General features: G+C 36.4%; 1 protein-coding gene across 1 annotated transcript in view; it reads left to right on the forward strand.

Annotated features, from left to right (window-relative positions):
• Nucleotides 1–25,841, forward strand: part of LOC131037665 (AMP deaminase) — a 92,904-nt gene that overhangs the window by 28,119 nt on the left and 38,944 nt on the right. Inside the window, exons 4-9 of the mRNA XM_057969846.2 lie at nucleotides 24,159–24,337; nucleotides 24,545–24,596; nucleotides 24,783–24,910; nucleotides 25,081–25,260; nucleotides 25,452–25,519; nucleotides 25,635–25,777. Of these exons, the coding sequence (XP_057825829.2) occupies nucleotides 24,159–24,337; nucleotides 24,545–24,596; nucleotides 24,783–24,910; nucleotides 25,081–25,260; nucleotides 25,452–25,519; nucleotides 25,635–25,777 (750 nt within the window). The remainder of the gene's footprint in view (nucleotides 1–24,158; nucleotides 24,338–24,544; nucleotides 24,597–24,782; nucleotides 24,911–25,080; nucleotides 25,261–25,451; nucleotides 25,520–25,634; nucleotides 25,778–25,841) is intronic.

Raw genomic sequence — 25,841 nt, forward strand, 5'->3', positions numbered from 1 at the left:
TCGCTGAGCACACAGAGCAGAAAGAGTTTGCCTTTTATGCCTTCATGGCTAAAAGACTTGTAGACCATGTGAAATCTTCTGCTTGGTACATTGATTCTAGTGCTTCTCGGCATTACACGCACAAGCGTGATTGGTTTACAAAATTCACTCCCTATACTGATTCAGTTATTTTTGGAGGTGAGGAGTATACAGTTGTCGGCAAGGGCAACGTTCGGATACAGTCTAGTGGGAGGAACCTCATATTCCTCAATGTGTACTACGTTCCTGGCATGGAACTGAATCTTCTCTTTGTGAGTCAGATTATGCGACATTCTCCTCATCTTGATGTCATCTTCAGTGGACTTAAGTGTTCTATTATTGATCGTGCGACACACACTACAGTTGTTGTTGGTGTTGAGGATCATGGTCTTTACAAACTTGTGGATACAGGTGATTCTCTTGAGCTTGCCTTCGCAACAAAATCCTCCTCTATCATTCGTCTATGGCATCAACGATATGGTCACTTGAACATTTACTATCTTGCTTAGCTTGTTCGGGAAGACTTAGTACATGGCCTACCTGAAATTCAAACTCAAAATCAGCGAGTTTGTGAATCTTGTCAGGTTGGGAAGCAGCACAGGACACCGTTCAAGGATGGTGACTCATGGCGAGCATCTAAGGTACTGTAGCTGGTCCATGCTGATGTATGTGGTCCAATGAATACTACTATTATTGGGTGTCGGTATTTCTTACTTTTTGTTGATGATTACAGTCGTAAGATGTGGGTGTACTTTCTTAGACAGAAATCATGTGTTTCCTGTATTTCAGAAATTTAAGGCCTTGGTAGAAAAAGAGTTTTGTTGTTCTATTATTATTCTTAGGTCTGATAATGGGGGGGAGTTTTGTTCTACTGCTTTCTCCACTTTCTGTGATACACATGGCATAAAACGTTAGTTAACCAAACCATACACACCTCAACAAAACGACGTTGTAGAACGTTGTAACCACACCATTACAGAAATGGCTAGGTCTATGCTGGAACACATAAATGTTCCCAAGAAGTATTGGGCAGAAGCAGTGTTTACTGTAGTTTGTCTCCTTAATAGGTCTCCCACTCATGCTGTTAAAGGGAAGATTCATGAGGAAGCCTGGACTGGTTGCAAACCCAGGATCAGTCATTTGAAAGTTTTTGGCTCTCTTGCATATGTTTGGATTCCAGATGCGAATTGCTCTAAGTTGGATTCCAAGAGTTAGAAGCTTATGTTTACAGGATACAGTGACAACCATAAGGCCTACCGGTTGATTGATGTAAACATTGATTGTCTCATCTTCAGTCGCGATGTTGTCTTTGATGAAGATCGAGGACCATTTCAGGTTTCCTCCTCTGAGCAGAATTCTGAGGATCCGCCTTTGAAGGCTTCTGATTTAAGTGTTAGTCTTCCATTTGGTTTACCTGATGGGAGGGATGATGCAGATTCTGTATTTGATGATGCACTACATGAATTTCCTCTGGATGATGCTAATCTTCCACTTGTTCCAGATCCTCTTCCACCTCCAGTTCCATTTATTCCTCCTCCATCTGATGTTGGCACATCTACTCTCCGGCCTAAGTGGTGGGCTAAGACCATCAGTGATATTTGTCTTGATGAGCTCATTGAGGGTAGATCTTCCAAAAATAAGGGCAAGTAGCAAAAATACAGTTAACTTTTCTCTCATGGCCAACATTCATAGTATTTATGAGCCTCAGACTTGTACTGAAGCAAAAGGGATTCCAGAGTGGGAAGAGGCAATGGACGCAGAATACTAGAGCCTTCTGAAGAACAACACTTGGGTTCTCTTTGATCTTCCTCTAGGGAAGAAACCCATTAGCTGCAAATGGGTCTATACGGTCAATTATCATGCAGATGGTACCTTGGATAAGTACAAGGCCAGATTAGTTGCTTGAGGATTCACACAGCGGGAGGGCATTGATTATGAGGAGACATTTGCTCCTATTGCCAAGATGAGTACCATTCGTCTTCTTCTCGCTATTGCAGCTCAGTTTGGATGGAAAGTCCATCAGATGGATGTTAAGAGTGCGTTCCTCAATGGTCAGTTGCAGGGTGAAGTCTACATGATGCAGCCTCTTGGTTTCAAGGTTGCCGGCAAAGAACATCAAGTATGTAGACTCGTTAAAGCACTCTATGGGCTTAAACAGGCTCCTCGAGCGTGGTATATTAAGATTGATCAGTTTGTTGGTTGCTCATGGTTTTCATCGTTGCCCTTCTGACAGTAATCTGTATAACAAACACTGTGGTGATGATATTCTCTTTCTTGTTGTCTATGTGGATGACTTGATCATTATTGGAAGTTCAACACATTTGATTGCATAAATCAAACAGGATTTGTGCAAGGATTTTGATATGACAGATTTGGGGCTTCTCCATTATTGTTTAGGTGTTCAGGTTTGGCAGACTGATGGTAGCATTTTTATTTGTCAGTCTAAGTATGCCAGGAACTTGCTTGACAGGTTTCAAATGCAGGATTGCAAACCTGCTTCCACACCTATGGAGACTGGCTTGAAGTTGTCAGCCAAGTCTAATTCTCCTCCTGTAGATGAAACACAACTTAGGCAACTAGTGGGCAGTCTCATCTATCTTACTGCTACTAGACTTGATCTCAGTTATGCAGTGAGCTACATTTCACGCTTCATGACAACCCCCAAGGTTGATCATTGGGTAGAAACGAAGCGTGGTCTGCATTATGTGAAAGGCACCTCTGATTATGGACTTCTTTACACTAGGAGTCATGATCCTAGACTCAGTGGGTTCACAGATTCAGATTGGGCAGGCTCGGTTGATGACAGGAAATCAACCTTTGGATATGTGTTCAGTTTGGGATCTGGTGCAGTCACTTGGACTAGTAAGAAGCAGTAGGCAATGGCTCTCTCCTCGACAGAAGCAGAATATCGGGGATCCGTTAAGGCAGCTTGTGAGGCAGTTTGGCTTCGCTGGATGCTTGCAGATATGCAAATATCTCAAGTAGGTCCGACTCCCTTGTTCTCTGACAATCAGGGAGTTCTCAAACTTGCCAAGAATCTAGTCTTCCATGAAAGAACCAAACATGTAGAGCTTCATTGTCATTACATTTGACAGTTGGTTGAAGACAGATCCATTTAGTTGTTGTATGTTCCTACAACGGAGCAGCAAGCCGATATTCTCACCAAGCCCCTTAGTCCAGATAAGTTTGTAAAATTAAGGGGGTCTATTGGTGTAATTGATAGTTTGAGCATTAAGGGAGGGTATTAATATTATATTTTCCTAAGTTATTAATGCTCAATAATGTAATATATTGTAATTTTAGTTTCTTATTAGAAACTTTCTATTTTGTATTTCTTTGTAATTCTTTATAATGATCTTCATGATCATTCGTAAATACAACAATAATTTTTTACCAATTATGTCCCCATAATAACTTTGGATGAGATCGCCCCTAGGAAACTAGAGGGGTTTTGTCTTCAATCTTCAAATCCAAGGTTTTTCATCCTTTAATTGATAGTTGAACGCAAGGCTCAAACTATGATAGATATTATATGTAAAAAATGGCAGGATTTTCAAGCAGCGCCAAGCATGTCAAAATTATAAGCACTACGAGGACTAACTTGAGTGCCCAAATCCCAATACTCCATATCCCTACACAATAATACTAACTAATTGAGGCAAAATTCCTCCCCCCAAAAGCTCAAAATTTGTCATGGATACCAATTTCTAACTCCCAATTAATTGACTTGCTATAAGATCTATCATGATGTAGTTAACGACTGTCTCGGGGTTGCAAAACTCCTTTATGAATACCCATGCAGGCCATTTATAGATGCTCACAAATAAATATAATTTTATTTAGTGCATCTATTTCTCCAATTCATGGCCACTTTATTAAAATATCTTATATCCTCATTAGGGAATAAGGATATGGGACAATATAGAGTGCATCCAAAAATGATTTGGAGGGGCCTAGAATATGGCCTTAGGTTAGAGAAAGCCTCCAAACCCTTAACGACATCATTTGGAGGAAGTTTCACTTGAGTTTTTAACTCCAAAATATTAATATTTTTCAAAAGACAATTATTACCAATAGAGAAGGGGTAGCATAAGTGTACAATATAGATGTTTTTAGGCACCACCTAAGTTGCAAGGTGTGCTGGTTTCTCTTCCAGCACTCGCACCTAGTTCATTTGGGTTTGGGTTTGCCTGGGGTTACGCCTAGGGTGTGTTATGGATGCATCGAATTCCCTATGGGTATGTAGGCACATACCCACATGGAAATTGGGGCTTTCGAGGTGCACCTTGTGCATACCTAGGGGGACTTGTAGGTACCCAATAGCAAAAAGCATCGAAAGAGAAATAAAAAGAATTATTTTTACCTTTTTTTTGCATTGAAATCCTAAAATGCTCCTAAAAGCATCCTTTCACCCCACAAAAAGAACATTTTGCTTTCCACTCTCTCTTTTCTCATTGTGGCATTTTGAAGGGTAGTTGGTTTTTTTCGAATGTGGTCGATTGAGGATTGCCAAATGATGAAAGATAGCTTGCACAAAGGGAGATTTAATTATCTAAGGTAAGCATTTTACCCCGTTCTCTTGTCTCTTAACAATTTTTAAATGTTTTTCATGTAGTTTTTCAAGTTCTTTTGTAGATTTTTTTTAAGAAAAAAAGAAACAAGTTTCACTATTGGTTATAATGTTTTTTGATCTTCATTTTGAACTAATATTTGCTTATACATATTGTAGGCTTGCTTTTTTTTTTTCTAATTTAATACTGTATAATTTCTTTTAATAGCAAATTCTGATTGCAAGAATGGCCAATAGTTCAAGTTTAGTGGGTGTGGATGCAAAGAAAAATAATAAAATTGATAAAGCATCTCCTCTATAGAGGCATACTAGGATGCTTGAACAACTTCTAGGACATGGTGGATACCTTTGGAATTGTAATGGGTAAAACCAACTTTAAGAGCTCATATTATTGAGCGAGACTTCACTTTTGTGGTATTGGTGGGAAAGGGATTAGAGTATGTTAAGAGCTAGATAAGAAGGGGTTGTCAAATGAAGGAGACGCTGATGCTATGGTTCAAAGAGAAATTAAGATCTCAACCTTCAAAGAAAAAAAGAAGGACTACCTACAGATTCTCAACTAGTAATGGCCTCCCAATATTAGTTTTTGGAGCACCCTTTATCCAAGTAGAAGATCCTAGTCCTTCCTGCAAAAGAAGCCCATTGGGCAAGACATTTAAAAATTAAGCAAGAGACATTGCAGAGGAAAAAGTTGCATGTTGCATTCATGCCAGTGTTCTTCCTTTCAACCTGGTGCGATCGCCATATTGGTGGGAAATTTTGGTAGCAATGAATAGTGCACCTTTTGGTTTCACAAGACTTGGGTATGAAATTTTGGAAGCAATCAATAGTGCACCTTTTGGTTTCTATTGTTTCAAATGGATGGAAACATTGCAAAAAATGTCCTTCAATAAATGTTATTGCACTGTTTTCGGAAGGGGCAATGTTATTGAAGGTTGTTGATTGTGAGGGGCTCATCATAGATTCAAAGTTCATTACTAAGATCCTCATTGAGTCCATAGAGATGGTGGATCCTAAAAATGTTGTCCAAATCATTACAGACAATGCAAAAAATTGCAGGGTTGTAGGTACTTTGGTTTAGCAAAGATATGACCACATTTTTTGGTCACCATGCATGGTTCACTCGCTTAACTTGGTGATGCAAGCAATTGGCACTCAAATAGAGTGGGTGAAAGATATATACCAAGAGGGTGAGGAGATCCAAATCAAACCATCATACATCACAAGGCATTTTTGAGGACTTTTTAAGGTTGGAATTGTTGAAGGTAATCTAATCTATCTTTTAATTTTATTTGTCATGTTTAATATGTTTATAATATTTTCTAATCTATTATTAACCTATTTTTTACATGATCCTAGATTGTTGAGACCCGATTTGCATCACATGCATTTGTTTGAGATGACTTCTGAAGGTGCGAGAGGCATTGGGTGCCATGGTTATTAGTAACCAATGGGTGTTTGGGAGCTCTCAAATTCAAAGAAGGTCTAGAAGGTTAGGTCATTGATCTTGAATGGTGATTGGTGGGCTCGTGTGTAATATGCCTTGAATTTCATAGAAACTATCATGAGTATGATCAGGTTTGCTGATGCATATCAGCCATGTTTGGGGGAAATTTATGATGGCATGGAGTCCATGATAGAACTAATAAAGGGCATAATAGCACAAATTTTTCAAAAATGTTGAAAAAATCATTCATCATTGTTAGCACTCAAATATTTACTTTGCCAGTGAGAATTCCACCATATAGAGATAGTGAAGTTGCTAATGGGTGAAAGTGGGCATTCATTAGACTCTTCTTAGATCCGAAAGTGGTGGAACATGTAAGGAAAGAGTTTGGCTTGTTCATCTCAAGACGAGATCATAGTCCTTGTGCTCTTAACGACCAATGCACTATAGATGCCTGTACAAGGTGGTACCCCCATGGGCAAGATTATTTGTTCCTTCAACCTCTTGCAATCAAGATTCTCTCACAAGTATTTTTAATTTTTTAACATTTGTATTGTAGACTTTAGTACTTAACAATTTGTAATTTATTTTACATTTTTTATTTTAAGTTGTATTGGTTTTGTCTCCAATTTCAACATGTTGCAAGTTCTTCTGCTATGCGGAATTGGAGTACTTACTCTGTTATCCACTCAATGAAGCATACCCAATTGGCACTACAAGGATGGGTCAACAAAGCATTGGGATATAGCCCTTGAGTGTACCAACTTGGATGCGTCTATTGAAGAGCTTGCTAGAGTCACTATCAATGATGATGAGGAGACACTTACACATGATGCACCTAGTGGGAGTGGCATTGCTTTTACTTGTGGCTCAAATGATGTAGAACTTGATGCAAATGATGATCTTGATCTAGATCCTCTTGATGATTGATGGAGATTGAAGACAATTATTTTTTATGATTGTCAATTTTGTAATTGTAATGATTTTCATTTGAATTGTGACCCTAGACGTATATTATATATATTATATGGCATATGGCATAATATTGAAATTTTGAACTATCAATTGCCATTTAATATTTATCTTTATCACTACCATTTTGGCATTTGGCATTTGGCATTGATTAGTGATGAAGTGTCATACTATCAAATGTATTTAGTTTTATAGTTTTTATATATTTCTTTGAATTTTTGTATATATATCCAAAACTTATCGTACCCAAGGGAAAAAAATTGCTGTAATGGCGTACTCATACACGTACTGACAACTTAGGGCATCACCAAGATATAAGGTATCAAATTCAGATCAGAAGTAGAATAAGGCCCTTAGACAAAATCGTTCAAGCATTCTAAGCACAAAAGCACCAACAGTGTGCTCACAACCTAGTAAAGCAGTTTGAAGGAGAAGACCAGAGAATTTCAATAGCCATCAATAGCGAGTAAGTTTTTTCAAAGCTTCTTATATATATATATGTGTGTGTGTGTGTGTGTGTGTGTATGTATCTTTTGCTATACTTAATTTAGCTACTTTGAAACTATTGACTTGGTGGTCAGCACCTCCTTCAGGGTTCGTGACGTGGCTTAATCACCTCCCGTGGATCTAGGTAAGTCTGGTGTTTGTGACGTTCGTTGATAGCTCAAGCTTTTGGCGCAATGACAAACATACCAACAATTGGTATTAGAGCCTTGGGTCACGGGTTTGAATCTCGGGAGGTCTCTTTCATTCCGTCGGTGTGGAACCCTCAGTTAGTGCTGAGGGGGACATTGTTGATTTGGTGGTTAGCACTTCCTTGAGGGTTTGTGATGTGGCTTAATCGCCTCCTGTGGATCTTGGTAAGTCTGGTGTTTGTGAGGTTTGTTGATAGCTCAAGCTTTTGGCGCAACGACAAACATACCAACAGAAACTCGACCATGAAGCCTAGTACACATCTTCAATATTGAAAATGCATCCTCTTTTTGGAGAAGCATATGAGAACATTTTCAGATGTTGAGACATCAAATTATGACTTCTAGTAATGTCTTCAGAAGCCTCCTTAAAAAAATAGGAAACTTTACATACTTGAGGAAAAGAGGAAAAGAGTATACATGACGAAATACAAGCTTTAGTATGCAATTTATGCACGAAGATTTAGAAATATTCATCTAGCAAAATATATTCTTATTGTGGTTCAATCTGCAAAGTGAGACAAATGAAAGGAAAAAACTATACAAAGGCTTAAGATGCCTGTGTAGACAAAAACTTTATCATTTAATTACATTGGGCTCCTATCAACATTCTCTCGCTCTCTCTATCTCACTCAATTTATCTGCCCCAAATTTTAGACCTATCTATCTCCCTATCAGTCTTCCTCTATCCCCTCTCTCTACCACTCTCTCTCTCACTCTCTTCTATCTCCCCAAGATCTAGACCTATCTCTCTACCCCTCTCTCACTCGCAGACCCCTGCGAGGGGTGCTACCCTAAACCTAATTTTGGCAAGGTGGAGAAGCCACATCAGACTCCTAGGACTAGATCCTCTAGTTCTATCTCTCCCCTGGTTTTCACTAGAGTTGGGAAGAGGAAGATGTAAAATATTTTGATGTAGTATTTACTTTTAGTTTTACAAGAACAATTTGATATTTCATTTTGTTTCAGTCTATCAGCCATCAACATTCCACAAGAGGATGCCATTTTGTACCCAATTTGCATTTAAATCAATCAAATATTTCTAGACTTAGCTTGTTTCTTTTGTGTACTCATTTATGGACTCATTGGATGCATCTCCTCATTGAATTTTGCTAAAATATGCAATTCTATTAAATTTAAGCAATTTTTTAAGTTCCGAGTTTTTTTTCAGAGTTTTTGTCTAGTTTTTTCTTGGGCCTTGGCAACTTTTTCTTTTTGCGAGTAGTTCAGCTATGTTTTAAACTATGTTATGCTAAGTTTCTAGGATGGGGACATCAAGGGAAGGGGGACGAGTTTTGGTAATAGGATTTTTTGGGGCCATTTTTGGGGATGACAAGAGATGGCAAAGGGGACAACTATATAAAGCAAGGAAAAATTTAAAATATATAGGAAAATTTTAAATATTCATATAATATCATTGATAAAGCATTCATCATATACATTATAGATCTTTAATAATTGACATGTGTGTTGAGAGTTCAAATGAGAGTCCAACAAATTAGCAAATGTTAAAATTTAATTGCTTTCATAATTCATTGTCAACATGCACGTGATTTTAAAAAACAGTATACAAGTCACAACAAAATGTTCAAAGGTTGCAAGTGTCACTTTCAACTACAATATGAAAATACAAAAACAAAGAAAGTTCATATTATTTCCTTATTTGGGTGAGTTGGGGTGTGGGGGTTGCTGGCAAGCTGGCATATGAAGTCAATTTGCTTTATCTAGTAGTGATTAATATCAAAATATCAAATAGCATCATATAAACAACAAACCCACCATAAGCTTGAATGCCATTAAAAAGAAATGATAAATATTATGAAATATTCATCATTCAAACTTCAAGTTCAAAATTAAAATAATAATATCAAGTTCAACAATTTGTTTTAAACTTTTAATCATCAAATGAGTTTCTAAATCATCAATATCATCATCATTATTGACATTAGATGATGGAGTAATGTTAGATGAACCATCGGTAGTGCCAGTGCCAGGGCTGTTTCCACTAAAAGTGTGTTGGCTTTTGGAGTCCTCAAGTGCAATATATTGGAAAGTGGAAACATCGAAGTTAGTATGTTCTGGCTCTATATCGCACAACTTCATGCCCCTTTCCTTGTAGTCATGTTGTTTGTACAAAAGGGGACACAAGTTGGCATACAAATAGACTAAGTTTTCTGCTTTTTTTGAGTGTAGTCTATTGCGCTTTACTGAGTGGATGAAAGAGTATGTGCTCTAATTCCTCTCATATGCAAATGAAATAAAAATAAAAATATTTAAAACTATAATTGCAAGTTGAAACTTTAAAGACTAAATTTTTTTTAGTAATAAAACTTTAATTGTGAGGGATTGTAGGATTTGGAATTGTTGGCCATGGAAGTACAACCAATTGTGAGCATCCTTCTTAAACTTATCAAATAGAGCCTTAAATTTTGACCATTTGAGTGTATAAAATTAATGAATTTGCTCATGACTACATTTTGAAAATCAGGATAAGGGAAGGGTCTACAAAACGCTACCTTTTACTCTTGAGCAATTACAAAATCTCTATATGGGGCTGCCATACTCCTCCTGAGACTAGGGCAAAATTAATAGCAATCGCTGATTTAGGTGATTAAGTATAAATAAATGCAAGAGGGCTGACCTAGGGCTGAGGAAAATAAATAATAATAAAAAAGAAAGAAAATTGTACTTGACCGATCTAGGGCTAAGGAAAATAAATTATAGTAAAAAAGAAAGGAAATCGTACTTGGCTGACCTAGGGCTAAGGAAAATAAATAATAATAAAAAGAAAGAAATTGTTAATTGAATAAGGGCTGACCCTTGCAAGGGAATGGACTCAATGAAAGGTTGTGTCTCTCCTACCATGAACATATAAATAGGAGGGAATGCCATTGATTGAAAGCATCCATAAGGGATCAAAAAATTGGAATAAGGAAGTCTGAGTCTGATTTTTTATATTAAGGAGATCAGGTCAGATCATTTACAACAGATTTGTATATTAACGAGTAATTGGTATGCAATAGGAGCATTGAACCAAGAAAAAGAATTAGAAATAGCAGAAAATGATATAATAAGGCAGTGATCTGGCTTGGTTAGCAAAAAGAGCAGCGATAGTAATTCAGGGTGACCCCCTTAAGGAATCAACACCTCCTTAGGTTGACCCTCATTTTAGAATTGATGCTATTAAGAAAACTAAATAACATTACATTGGGCCAACTGCCCCTTTGGTTGAGCACAAAGAAACTTATTTAAGTGCCCAAGTTAAAGTATATAAGAACTATTGTGGAGCAATTAATAAAAGGGGAGGGATGGAATATTAAAGGAAGTAATTAAAGAACAGCAGTTAGGAAAGGCAGCGGTTACTTTGAAAAACAGTGATTTGTTAATTCCTAGGGCAGTGATTATGTTGAGAAGGAATGACTCCCTTCATAGGATCACACCTCTTCCTCAAGTGGCATAAACATATAAAAGAAGAGTAATAAGAGTGGTTGAGGGGAAGAAGGGATAGAACAGGAGCAGATCTGATATAAGATAATCGGATTCAGGCATGCAGAGATTTAGTCTTATACTTGTGATTTAGTATGAAGTAATAATTCTTGTGGTGGGCAGCATAATGAATCTGATATATAACTACTCATGTATGAACAATTTGTATGCAATCTAAGGATGTGCTATTATTTTATGATCCCTTATATATAATATAGACAATAATGTGTAATTCTTTATATGCCTGTTTAAATGCTGCCATCAATCATGATAGGGATAGTAAGGAAGGAATGTAAATAGTTATGAGGTCCTCTTCTAAGCACGCCACCTCATGGTGGTGATTGATAGTACCATGAGCCCAAGAGGGTGCAACGAGTGCCTCGCCCTTGGGCTTAGAAAGGAAGGGCATTTCGGACACCCTATTGCAGTTTTGCCCTGAACGTCTACCATGGTTGACTATTGGATTAAGGAACCCCAATCAGAGGGGGAGGAGAATAAGGGTGGCAAGAAGAGAGGAATGGCTATAGGACTCCTCACTAGGTATATCGCTTCGTATGGATGGCAAAGGGCCATATGAGGCCAAGAGGGATGGTATTTCCGCTCTTGGGCCTAGGGTAGAGTATCGTTTCAGGCACCCATTCATGTCTCCTTACGCTAACCCTCCTATGATTGAATTCCATTAATGAATTAAATATATCATATGACTAAAATAATTTTCCTAACCGTAGTAGGGCCTCAGCCAGAATCTCTCTTGTTCAACAATTCAAATTGGCAAATGATTTCTCTAACTTTATTTCATTTCTTGCTTTCATTGAATTTGTGAATTTAGGGCAAAATATGAGGTAACCCAAAAAGGGGACATTACAGGGGCAACCCTTGTTGGCACAAAACAATCTCAACACTATAGTATTTTGGGCTCAATGTAAAGGCAAGAAGATGTAGTGGGATTGTTATTGTGTTGCATATTTCTTCAATAATTGTATGCACTTGTTTGAAGGAAGTTTCTTTAGGGTCTTGCTCTTTCCCATTTTTGATGTCTTTTGTGTTCTCAATCATTGAGGTAATGCCATCATAGGTCTGTCCCAAACAAGGCTTGTCTACATCAGTATAACAAATCATTCCCAAAATGGGCTTGGTGAAACTAAGGAGATCCTCCACACGATCTTTCAAAGAGTCATCTAAGATTATTTGCTTAACATTTGTTGTCCTCTTAGTGTTGCTTTGCCTCCATATGTATCAATTTTGTCTAATCACCATGTTAGAAAATGTTGAAATATCTAGCTAGTATCGGAATTCTGCTATGCTATGTTTTTAATGTTGCCTTGGCAATTAAAATTTAATTAATATGTGAGAAATTAGCTATTGTAATTTTAAATTGGGCCCTAAGTCAATGTTATGTAAAGTGTGGCCCCAATTTGTAAATTAAAAGGTGGCGCCAAAAGCAAGGAAATAAAATAACTTAATTATGAGGCAGGACCTATTGAGCGGTCTAATTATAAAATGTAAAACATATAAGCAAGCCGACTTGCTAACTTGACACCTCAAGTCAAGTATATAATCAAGTAAATTGCATGGCATTATACATACACATTACATCGGCGAATTATCTCTGCAAGACTAGCGAATTCATTCAGTGAACTCATTCAGCGAATTGTCTTCATCTCATTGAGCGAATATCTCCTATATGTCATCAAGAAGACAGTGAACATATCCAGTAATCAGCAGAACATATCTAGAAGACAGCGAATCCTAATCGGAAGTCAGCAAGCATTATTAGATCACAGCGAACTTGATTGAAGGCTTAGCGAATCTTGTTAGAGCAGAGCGAACTTGATTAAGAGCACAGCAATCACCTTTGAAGATCTGAATTAGATTCAGTTGCTGATTGATTTCGATCTGCACATCAGCATTGGGACAAGCTAGATGACTGTGCATCTGTCATTAATCAGATAAGTGTAATCTGCTAATTAATGAAAAAGGTTTTGATCTGAACTTGATGCTGGGTTTTTCCTCCAAGAGGGAGTTTTTCCCAGGGTATTCTTGGTGTCTTGTCTCTTTTGTGTGATTGCTTTGTGTTATTTCTGAGTTATATCTAAATCTGATCACTATTGTGCTAGAGGCGAATTGGGTTTCAACAACCTATTCAGAAATATAAAATAAATTAACTAAAAGTAAACTTTAAAGGATAATCAAAGTACACAAAATATGCAAAATTGTTTACTACTTCACGTACCTTCAATAGCTCCAATTTTGAAAATGATGAAAAAATGCATGACAACATGTGGTGGCTGGTGATGAACATTTAGATGTCCTCAACCTCTGCATACAACTCTTTGATCCAATCAATTTTGTCCATAACCTTTTGTGGCATAAGATTGAGAGAGTGGACCATTAAAGGTGTCCAATTCTATGTGTTGTTCGTTATGACTTGAATAATGTTACAAAATCCCACTTTCTCAATGGATGCGATGAGAATATCAACAATAAATTAGCCATCTTTTACTTACCTTGCACAACCCACAACTCGCAAAAACATTGCCTCTTTAGGGGACATTGCGATGACATTGATCAAGAGCTGGTTTAGCATATTTCCACTCATCGGAAACAATGGAGAACCCTCTGTCAATCATAGAATTCCTTATGGGTTTCAATGAATATTTTACGAGCTTGATCTCATTTCCAATAAGGTGTCACACCCCTTCTTATAACAAGGACCCTTGTACCCGTTTGGAGTCTCCTTAATTTTTTTTCCATTGTTTCTTGTCAATATGGTGAGTGAAAAACATTGAATGCCAATTTATTTGCATAAATACATCTTGCTATGTGTTGATTGGTATTGTCTCAAGTCTCATTTTGAAATGTAGTTTCCAAAGGTCACTTTGGGTCTTTATTTGTAGTGGGTTCACTATTAGGAGTGGTAAAAAATGGGTGGCTCTCTAGCACAACATTGGGATTAGATGGAGCATTTTGGGGCTTCATGGAGTTCATTCCCTTTAATTTTTTATTTATTTTTCTTAATTTTTTGTGGTAAGGGATGATTTAATCTACAACATGATAGTTCATTCACTTGCTCTTACCCATAATTTTTGCTATTACTTGCTCCAATGACTCGCTTTGGTGCTTTGTCCAAGGTTTCCACTCAAATGGGCTTTCATTCAACTATATGAACTTGAATATCTAACAATAGATCTTTGGCAAATCCAAATATAACCCCCACAACCTGGGATCGGTTGTATCATATCAACATACTTCCATAGATGATAACTTCGATCTCTTTTGAATTTAGGTCGAGATATCGAGCTAGAACTAGCTGCCATTGTGACTACTATGTCAATAAATTTTATAAATAACACTTTCAAAATAGAAAATAGATATTTAAAACTTAGCTCTTTTGATGCATTCATAGAAGAATGAAAGAAACTTAGGAAAACGAAGGAAAGAGTTTGTTTTATGCTTGTCAAGCAAAAATGGAAGAAAAAAAGTGAAAAAAACTTAATTCTTTGCAAAAATATTCTTCTGTGATCTTCTTGGCATCTATTGGACACTTGTAAATACGTAAGAATGGCAATGCAATTGTTGTACAATAAGTGATCATCAATCATCAACTTCTTTGTTGATTCAACAATAAAAAATGAATTTTCAGCCTCTTGGATTGAATTTTTGTATTTTGTTTTAGAAGTGACTTCAAGGGTTCAAATTCGTTTCAAGGCTCTGTTGATGTGTTTTTTATCCACAATCGAACACAGAATAAAATACCAAGGTATCTTATGCTCTCTTGAACAAAGTCTCTCAAATGCTATGCTTCGCAATCAAATGAGACAACTCCAAGGTTATGAAATGTCAGGTCTTGACATGTCGATAAGCTTAATAGTTTGATGTGATAATGTTGGAATCACAAGGGTACTTACGTTTTACATGAATGCTTGAATACTAGGACGTTGTTGGAACTCGAGTCTAACTCATCTAACAAAGAAAGATCAAAAGGAAAGGGTTTAGAAAGTCTAATCTAATCCTAGGAATGTAGGATGTAGTGGATGACTCGGTGAGACTCTACTAGGCTTTGCTTCGACATCATTGAACAATTCCACAAAGCTAGTGCAATCTTCTAAGCTAAATGTATGATCTTCAAATTATTACCATCAACATCAATACCTTCAAGGCAATGTATACCAACGAACGGGCAATAATTGAAGTTAAGTTCACATAAAATTTCAATTGACCACGCAAGGCGAACTTACAATCAGCAAGAAGCTAGCGTTATGGACTAAACGAATTTCACCATGAATCATCCACAAAATCTTTCATTCAATTAACCAATATTAAAGCAAATGAAAATTGGAAGCCATGCAACTTGTTGAAACAACACATTTCACCATATCTTCAATGAAAAGAGTATATTCATTTACAAGTATTAGCAACAATTTCTTCTTCTCCTACCCCACTACTCTAACTTCTAATTATCTAACTGCTAACTATTCTATTATTAACCTTTACAAATGAGAGCTCTGAGCCTTATATAGATAGCTCATTACAATAATGGCTCGGATTGATTCAAGATCAATGGCCAAGATCAAAAGATGGAAACCCTAATTAGGGTTTGTTACAACCACCATTACATTGGCCAATGAGAGATGAGGTTAAGTACGGTAAATACTATTTGATGTAGTGCCACTTGTCACTTATTCCCTCCTTGAATGAACGTTGACTTGGTACTCTTTGATTACATGAATGGTGACTAGGATGCCACCTCAGCTTGCCTTGTAGACTTAATCAATTTGCTTTGAACATTCTTCATGACATTTGTAATTCCTTGTTTGTAACATGCAACAACCTATGCAAATTTGAAATTACAACTTTTACATCTTTGAAGCATAAAAGAACGGAAAAACTTGCAACTTTTTTTTTTTGTAAACAACATTGAACTGAAACTTGAATTGAACAAAAATCTATGCTTTGAGCAAAATAATTGATACAAATGAAAAGTTTAACAATTCAAATTAACTGAATAGAAAGGTTTAGAAGATACATTTTCCAGATGCCAAAATTCTGATCTTTCATAACTTTATCAATAAATCATTGAGGGGGGAAAGTATCATCAGGGCACTTTTCTGCCCAACCACAGACTTACTCGTCCCCTGTGCCATATCCAACTGGATTGACCCGACCCTTCGCAGGGAGGTAACGGAAGTTGAACTCATGCCATCTGAATTGGTGGATAATCCTACATAGATCCCTAGTCGGTCATACACCATAGGCTACCCCTAACTAGCATGACCTCTGACTGGGTTGTGTATCTGGATTAACAAACTGGTTGACACGAATTCAAGAAGTTATTGTTCATAACCTTACCCGGTCGAATTTAAATTCCTGAAGGTGTTCAAGTCATCATGTCTGTCTCTGTGTTGACTGCATTCTCACTCTATGGGGCTCTTTGTCTATCATTTATGTTTGGACCCAAGTTTCACATGCTGGTCAACAAACTTGAGGTGACTTATACTCTTAGGGTGTAACCTATCTTTGACAAAACCCTAGTTTATTTAATTTCAGAGTTCACACTTGTGCCCTTGAGCTAGCAACCCGCTCTCTCACGAGTACAAGAATGAATCCATGCTTAATGGATATGTAGAATTCACTATCCCTCTATTAATGTGCCAATTCCCTGTACAAATTTTTCAGTCTTTAAATAACAGCAGTTAAATACTTCACATTTAACACAGTTTCAATACTGTTCACTCATGAAAAGTAGCCCATACTTGACCTTTATTAGCTGATATTAGCCATTGAGTTGCATATGTTTTTTAACCCTTCATGGTTGCAACTTGAACTTTTAGGTATCGGTTCTTTCCTAAGAACTTAAGTAGCGGATGTACACTTGGCCATTTTTTTGGATTTCAATTACATAGTTCATATTTTGAGTTTGAACTTTATTCTCCACTCAGTATCCAAACTTACTCGAAATTAAGATTCAACCTTACTGTATATAAAGGTGTTTGTGTTCCCCTTTGGATTCACAATTTAAGGTCTTACCTCTGAAAAATATTACCTTAGTGTGAAAAAGGTAAGGTAGGCAACGAGGTATCTAACCCTCATGTTTATACCAAATTTTTATATTCAGCATGAATTATGAATTAGAACTGCCACTGTTCCATTCCGGAAAACTTAATATTAATCATTTGTATTTTAAGGAATACCACCGAGTACCCTTAGTCTAGCTAACCCCTTTCATACTAAGGATTGATTAAGCATTATCCAAAAGTGAGGGTTGCTAACTAGTTAACTCTGGCTCGGTGAGTTTCGGAACTGATATAAATTACCAATAATCATCTATCAGCAGATTTAATTTTAGAGATGTTACCAGTGATAAGTCTCTCTCTTGGCCCTTCTGTGGATTCAATCATATTCCACGAACGTCATTTATTTTCTGAGTTTGGCTTCTACTATTGCATCTACCAAAATATTTCCTTGGTTACAATTAGTAATACGAATGAACCCCAACCAACAGGGTGGATACATGTTAAGCTAGTTTTGTTGTGCAAGATCTTATGCTTAGCTGGTAATTATGGTAAATAACGTTTTTAGCTATTCAAGCTCAGCAAGCTACGGTTTATGAAGAGTTGATTTAAGTCAACGCCCTAGCTGTGAAAGATAAGACAGGCTAGAGAGTTGACAGATCTCATGTATACCTTAGGTTTTAATTTGTATCTCATGAATGACATGACACTGCTGTCACTGCATTATCTGAGTACTTTTTATTAATAACTGATAAGCTATCTGCATTAAGAAGCGCTATGAGCTCCCTTGCCTATCAAATCTTTTCGCACTAAGGTATTGTTTACTCAATGTATAAGTGCTCCTATAGCATTTATTATGCCAAACTGCATTAATGAGCACTGAAATTCTACTCCTGCCTGTCGCTTCTTACCAAACTATCTATAAGTTAACCATCTTGACTGACGTTTTAATCTCAAGTCATTTGAGCAGCTTCCACAGCTGAAAGATAGAACCCATTTCATAATCTCATATATATATAATTGCACCTCAAATATTTTAAGTGTTTAGTTGAAACCCAACCGGGGTTTCATAATACAAGACTATAATGTCTAGTTTAACAATTCACAGTGTTATATCTCATCATCTAACAAAGATATTCTCACAGCGATACTATATAATGTACCAGGTTTAGAATATTTACTGGTTATCTAATGTAACACCCACATCCATATGAAATAAAACACTGGGTTATATTTTCCAGCTTTTGAATGATATATTCATAGCCATTTAATAAATTATACTGTGTATAAAATCTTTCTGCTGTCCCAATGAATCATTCATAGATGTGCACAAAATAACTCCTCCAAGGGATATTGAAGTCTGATTTTCTGATGTTAAAGTCTGAATACACCCTCTGAAAGACAAAATACTTAGAAAATAGTGAACATCAATGGCTGGAAGTGGTCACAGCTATGGTGTACTTTTGCACTTAAGTTGTTTTGCCCTTTGAAACTCCAACATGGCCACGCCTGGGCACAACTATGGGGCTGGAAATGTTCTTTCAGTCTGAAGACAAGTCTGAAAATGATGCTTCAGACTTGCACCAGCAATGGTGTCCAACAAAATACCTCCAAATTCTTCAAAAATGGTGTCCAAACAAAATCACCCTTCACCAATGATAGCTGGATACGGTCTGAGAACAAATCAACATGGCTGGGAATGACGTTTCAGATTAAGGCTAGCAATGGTGTCAAAAAATTCTCCCAGCTATGGCACCAAACTTGAACTTTTCGCCCCTCTACATCAGCAATGGCGCCACAAATGCATTCAAAAAATCGCCCAAAAATGTGGCATACCACTGTTAATCCGGCTCTAATGGTGGCGTCAAACTTGTTTGGGCAAAATCGCCCCCTTCAATCTGCAATTCTCCTCCGACAATGGTGTCTAAATGACACTTAGACAAAAATCACCCAGCTGTAGTCTTCAATCTGCCTCCAATCAGTGTCTTCAACAGTCACATCAAGGCAAATACAATAATATTATAATGTTGGCTGGGCATACTTATTCATGTTTTTTCCTTGATAGTTCACCACACAAGCAATGTGGGATAAAAACTTGCCTTTATAACAGTGTGGTGGAAAACCGCCTTGTATTGGGATAATAATTCTCATTAAATTTCACCATAACTCGTTGCAAATGGCCATTTGGGGAAAATCGATCTGCATTAGGACAATTAAAATTCATTCATTTGTTCATCTTGTCCACACAGTTGGCTTTTGGGGAAAAACAACCCCTATCAAGACACAATTCATTAAAACCTCACCAATCCTCCCAAGGGAAAAACACACTTCATCAGGACAAGGAAGTTTGTTCGCATTTAAGTTCATCATTCATTCTTGGGGAAATTTGCACCTCATCGGGAAAATTTCCAACACTTAGTCAAATTTTAGGTGTGATGTTCCCACTTTGAAATATAATTTAATAATAAATACTGATAATAAAATTAAAATACAAAAACAGAAAAACTTAAAAATTAAATTAAATTAAATATCAACACACTTATTTAATGCTGATTAATCATCCAGTTATTTCTATCAGTAATATATTATTAAATAATGAATAACCATTTATCTCTATAATAATAAATTATTAAATAAATATTAATTTGCAATCAATATTAATTACTTCAAAATAATTATTAAATAAACATATAGTGGCAGACCAAATCTGACACATGCCAGATTTGGCTGCCTTTGCAACAACTAGACAAGGAAAGCTACGTAGCAAAGAGGGAAAAACTTGCATCTCAATTATCTGAGAAAATCAAAAGAATATCGATATGCTAACAAATAGATTATACTTGGGTAATCACAGGAGTCACCCAAAGAGAAGTGGCTATGCGACACATCAACAATTACTTATATGAAAAGAGTCATAGGTGTCGGTTGATATGGAAATACAATTAGAATTGATAAGGATAGGCAATATGAAAGAATATCGACTATGAGTGTAAACAGTTCTCAGCAACATCTTTAGGATGAAAATGGATAATCAATTTTGGAAAAGAATAGATTATTATCAAGTATCAGCAAACCAATCGATATTCCTTATCAAACCCAAAGGACAAGTCGCAACATTAGCATCGATACTATAATAGCAAGCGATTCACGTAAAAACCTTCCCATAATTGCCGACAAGGAAGAGTAGTAGATGCTTAAGTTAATTAACAAGTCAACAACGTCGATTAGTTTTCATATGAGGTGTATTCTCATATAGGGTGGCGCCGTTTACATTCACACTCTTTTCACTACATATTAAATGGACCAATTCTATATATCACCGGGAGAACAGGACCATCATTGGGCAGTTTGGATGATTGGACATGAGCAGAGTCGTGAACCGAATCACACGAATACGTGGAATTGTATCAGGGGAATAAGTTCCCTTATCGGACATTGGACGGAGGTTGGTTTTTGGGGGGGCTGGCTATTGTTTTCGTACATAGATCTGCTCATTAAAGCATATTCTAACCGGGTAATCAGGGTTGGTTATAGAACAAGTTCGATATAAGGATGAGCGTCGCCTTGGTTGTAATCACGTCAATCAGAAATGGCATCATATCAGTATAAGTGTTTCGAGCATCCTGAGTCAACGCTTGGGCTTTAGTGAGGAAGTATTACTCAATATGATAGAAGATATAGTGGAATGCTGATCGTGTTCCCTGAAGATCAATTAAAGAGCAATGATAACAATTATCTTTTATGATCAGGACAATGTCTTTTGACTGTTCTAGTGAACAGGACCATCATTGGGCAGTTTGGATGATTGGACATGAGCAGAGTCAGTGAACCGAATCACACGAATACGTGGAATTGTATCAGGGGAATAAGTTCCCTTATCAGACATTGGACGGAGGTTGGTTTTTCGGGGGGCTGGCTATTGTTTTCGTACGTAGATCTGCTCATTAAAGCATATTCTAACCGGGTAATCAGGGTCGGTTATAGAACAAGTTCGATATAAGGATGAGCGTCGCCTTGGTTGTAATCACGTCAATCAGAAATGGCATCATATCAGTATAAGTGTTTCGAGCATCCTGAGCCAACGCTTGGGCTTTAGTGAGGAAGTATGACTCAATACGATAGAAGATATAGTGGAATGCTGATCGTGTTCCCTGAAGATCAATTAAAGAGCAATGATAACAATTATCTTTTATGATCAGGACAATGTCTTTTGACTGTTCTAGACAGAGATGGCCATTAAGATAAAGGATCGATTTGATACATATAATCTGCAGCAACTATGAAAGAATACGATACACTACAAGTCGTGTGATTCAATATAGAACATGAAGTGATTAACAAACAATGATTAGTTTGCAGTGATTTTGTTAAGAAAAATACTTCTCTATACATTTATATATTATATTAGAGATCAGGGACAGCAACAGATCACTGTAAGGAATATCCATGTACACATCTGAATATTCATTAAGGCATATTGGAGACAACGGACTTTCATTTCGATATTGGGAGACATTAGGGAATGTATAACTAAAGACAGCAATATAAAAGGTTTAAATATATCAAATGCAGCGATCAGAAAAGAAGAGTAGTTTAAGGCTCAGTTAGGAGGACACAAGATACGATTAATAGGAGGATATTTCTCTGATAGAATTATCCACTCTAAGGCTCATATCTCTAAGAAATGGAAGATATATGCAAGGAGCCTAAAAGGTGGAAAATCTATCTTATTATGACTCTAATCTGAAGTTTTCAGTTAAGCAGCACTATTACATGGAAATATATATATCTCAAGAATACAGTTCTATCCTTTGAAATTATTCTTAAAATTTAAATTAAATATCATAATGAAATGTATTCAGTTAGGGTAAATTCTATATTCTAGTTCTCACTTTAAGTCTGAATGGTTGTCTCAGGATTGAACCAAGGCAAATCCCTAATGGCGACATTACATTAGGTCCTCCAAAGGAAAAATGTGGTTCATCAGGACAAAAGTCAGAACACTTTGGCAAAAACGCCGTCCATTTGGACAAAGTCGAGAAACTCAAGGGGAATTTCATCTCCCATTGGGACAAAGTCCATTATGCATTCAAAACTCAGTGGAAAAACGTCGTTCATCGGGACAACTCATGTTTAGGCCTTAATTTCATGGGAAAAAGACATTTTCCATCGGGACAATGATGATTTTTGCACTAAAAATGCCCAAACTTGTCAAATTTTATCGTTTTGCATTGGGACATTCACCATTTTAATTGGATTTTGAGTGGGAAAATTGGGATGTATCGGGACAATGTGCAATTTTGACTTAATTTACCTACTAGGAGCAAGAAAATGACCCTTAAAGGAACTCTTTGACGCTCTAGCACAAAAATATCACTGACTTGCAACACTTAGACATATTTACGCTCAAATTTAAAACCTGTTGCAACTTCCAGACTTAGACAAAATTAGTATCGCATTAAAAATTTTCATTTTTTACATGTTTGATCCTATTGACCACATTTCTCCCTCACTAGCAAAGGCTAAAACTAGGAAATTGTTGCTAAACCAAGGCAATCCAAGCAAAACATCTACACTAAAAGGCGAAAAAGAGGGGGTCCCCACTTGCGATGAGGTGATGTGTGAAAACGTCACAACAGGCTCCCAGGTCAAAGACTAAGCAAATGTAAAAAAATAAAAAATGTGTAGGGAAATGATGGGTTCGCTTGAGTTCCACGAGATTCATGTTGTGTTCTTCCAGGGTAAACCAAAAACTTAAAACATTTGTGCAGGATCTTGTTTGAATCCGTAGGCAGACTGGACCCAGATCCGGCCATTGTGCAGCTGGATTTGGCAACATAGGAATTAGGTTGTGTGGGCTGAAACTAGCTGAACAAAAATTGCATTTTGTTGATCTACTTGTTGATGATTAAATATCATAGATGCTAATCAAGAGAAGACTTTGAAAGATATTAATATGGTAGAAAGAAACCAGCTTATTTTTTGCCAATAACCTAAGACTAAGTTGATTGGTAAGGTTGCAAGACAGCTGTAAAGATACAATCAGCGAGGGGAAACCTAAATGAACAAAAGACCCGAAAAGTAAACAGAAAGGATATAGTTTAAAAATTAATATACTACAAGAATAGAATTTAGCTAAGAATTTATGTAAATTTTACAGACTGGAACTAGAAGGTAATATGAAATCCAATTTAGAAAACTGTCCCAGATGGTAGAAGAGAACAACTCGTCATGGGTATCTATAGCAGCATACTAGGATTATCATCCACTAAATAATGCATAGTGCAGGGTCTGTTAATGTCATCAATCGAGTAGCCTGACCTTTTAGTACTAAAATTAAGAATCTGTAGAGGCCTATCTATACCAAAATGCATTAAATTAATATTTTTGATTTATTTCACCCATAACTCATTTAGAAATTGTTTTATACAGGTTTTTTTGAAATCTTTCACCCATAACTCATTTTAAAAATTGTTTGATTTAGAATATTAGAATCATATCTTTAATTGATTTGATTGTTTTCTTGGAACTTATTTTAATGCAAAGTTGATAAGAAATTCTGACTCAAGGCACTGCAAAAACTTTCTTTATTCACATTGCTTCTGTGTGGTCTCTTTCATTGAACCTCAAATTTGCAGCTACAGAGAAATATGCTTCGGTATTGCTACAGTGCAATTTTATGTTATGAGTTAAATTATTTAGGAGCTCCATAGATCCAACCAGGACCAAAGCAGAATGAGAAATTACACCTAATTTTGCAGCATTAGATTTTTTTTTAAATTTAGTTGTAGTCCCCAATCCCTTTAGAATGGAACAATTCAGAGAAATAACAGTTTGAATCCATTCATTTCATTGTAATTTTTTTTATGGTTTATATTTGTTACTTTCTAGTTTCAAAGTCTGTTTTAGTTTGCACAAGGCTATTAATAAGTTTTATTCTGTGATTCTGGTTGCTTCTGCAGACACAGCAACTTGTGAGGAGGAGGAGGTATGTCTGATGATGCAAGAGTGTCTTGATCTACGAGAGAAGTACGTCTTTAGAGAAAATGTTGCTCCATGGGATAAGGAGATCATAACAGATCCTTGTACACCAAAGCGAAATCCTAATCCATTTCATTACGAGCACGAGCCAGCAAGTGAAGTAATTCTAAATTTTTGCCTATCAAATATTCGAAATTCTTATTCATTGTTACTGAATGTCAGTCTTTCATTTACAGTTAGGAATCCTCAGGCTTTTGCATGCTTAGCCAGAGAGTTCTACTTGCCTGCATAAAATCTTTGAACAGGAAAGTTTATTTTTGGCTCCCAATTTATGGCTTTTCTTGAACACATTTGGTTGATTTTGCAGCATCATTTTGTTATGGAAGACGGTGTGGTACATGTTTATGCAAATAAAGATGGTGAGAAAAACAAGATTTTCTTTTTAACTTGTTGTTAGGGTTTATGGATTCAAAAAGTTGATGTTTAGTACAGGTTATATTAAAAACATCTTTCAGTTTTAAACTGCAGAAAAGTTAAATTATTATGTGAATTTTATTTGTGATTTTTCTAACAGATTCTGCTTGAATTTTCTAATTGCTTGCCAGCAAAGGAAGAACTTTTCCCAGTTGCTGATTCAACAACATTCTTCACTGATTTGCATCGGATCCTTAGAATCATAGCCTTAGGAAATGTTAGAACAATGTGCCATCATCGATTACGCCTTCTAGAACAGGTGAATTTGATCACAAGTTGTTGAAGAAGGATAGGTTTCGATAGAAATATCTATTTAACTTTTAAGTAGCAATTTACTGATGTAAAGTTTTCACCAATGTTCGGGATTCTCAGACATTGTAGACTATCTTTTACTACCAATGGCTGATTTATATCTACATATTTTTGCAGAAATTTAGTCTTCATTTGATGCTTAATGCAGACAGAGAGTTTATGGCTCAAAAGAGTGCACCCCATCGTGACTTTTACAATGTTAGAAAAGTTGATACCCATGTTCATCACTCGGCATGTATGAACCAGAAGCATCTGTTACGTTTTATCAAATCTAAGCTGAGGAAAGAACCTGATGAGGTAATCATTGAATGCAATCTTTAAAGTTTTCATCATAACTGGCTTAAGGCATAGGTTTTACCATGGCAAATATTGCAATGATGTGCTGTAATCTTTGGTTCTTTGTATCTCATAGCACAGATGTGCCTGGCTGTGTTGTCTTTGTTAACCTCTTCAGTTTCTGTCTCCTATGTTTCTTGTACTTGGTACAGGTGGTTATTTTTCGTGATGGAAAATATCTTACTTTAAAGGAGGTCTTTGAGAGCTTAGACTTGACAGGGTGAGATGGACATGAGCTTTGCCATATATTACAATTTGCAGCTAATATTTATCTTTAAAAGGTTTATATATATATCCATGGATGAATGATGTAGATTTTGTTTTTTATCAAACAGGTATGATCTTAATGTTGATCTCCTGGATGTACATGCAGACAAGAATACTTTTCATCGATTTGATAAGTTTAATTTGAAATACAACCCTTGTGGGCAAAGTAGACTCAGAGAAATTTTCTTAAAGCAAGATAATCTCATTCAAGGTATTTTTCTTATGATATTGTTTTGTTGCCAAGAAGGGGATACTTATGGAACTTAGGAATGAAA

Source organism: Cryptomeria japonica, chromosome 10 (assembly GCF_030272615.1).
Source record: "Cryptomeria japonica chromosome 10, Sugi_1.0, whole genome shotgun sequence".
In the NCBI taxonomy this organism is placed as follows: domain Eukaryota; kingdom Viridiplantae; phylum Streptophyta; class Pinopsida; order Cupressales; family Cupressaceae; genus Cryptomeria; species Cryptomeria japonica.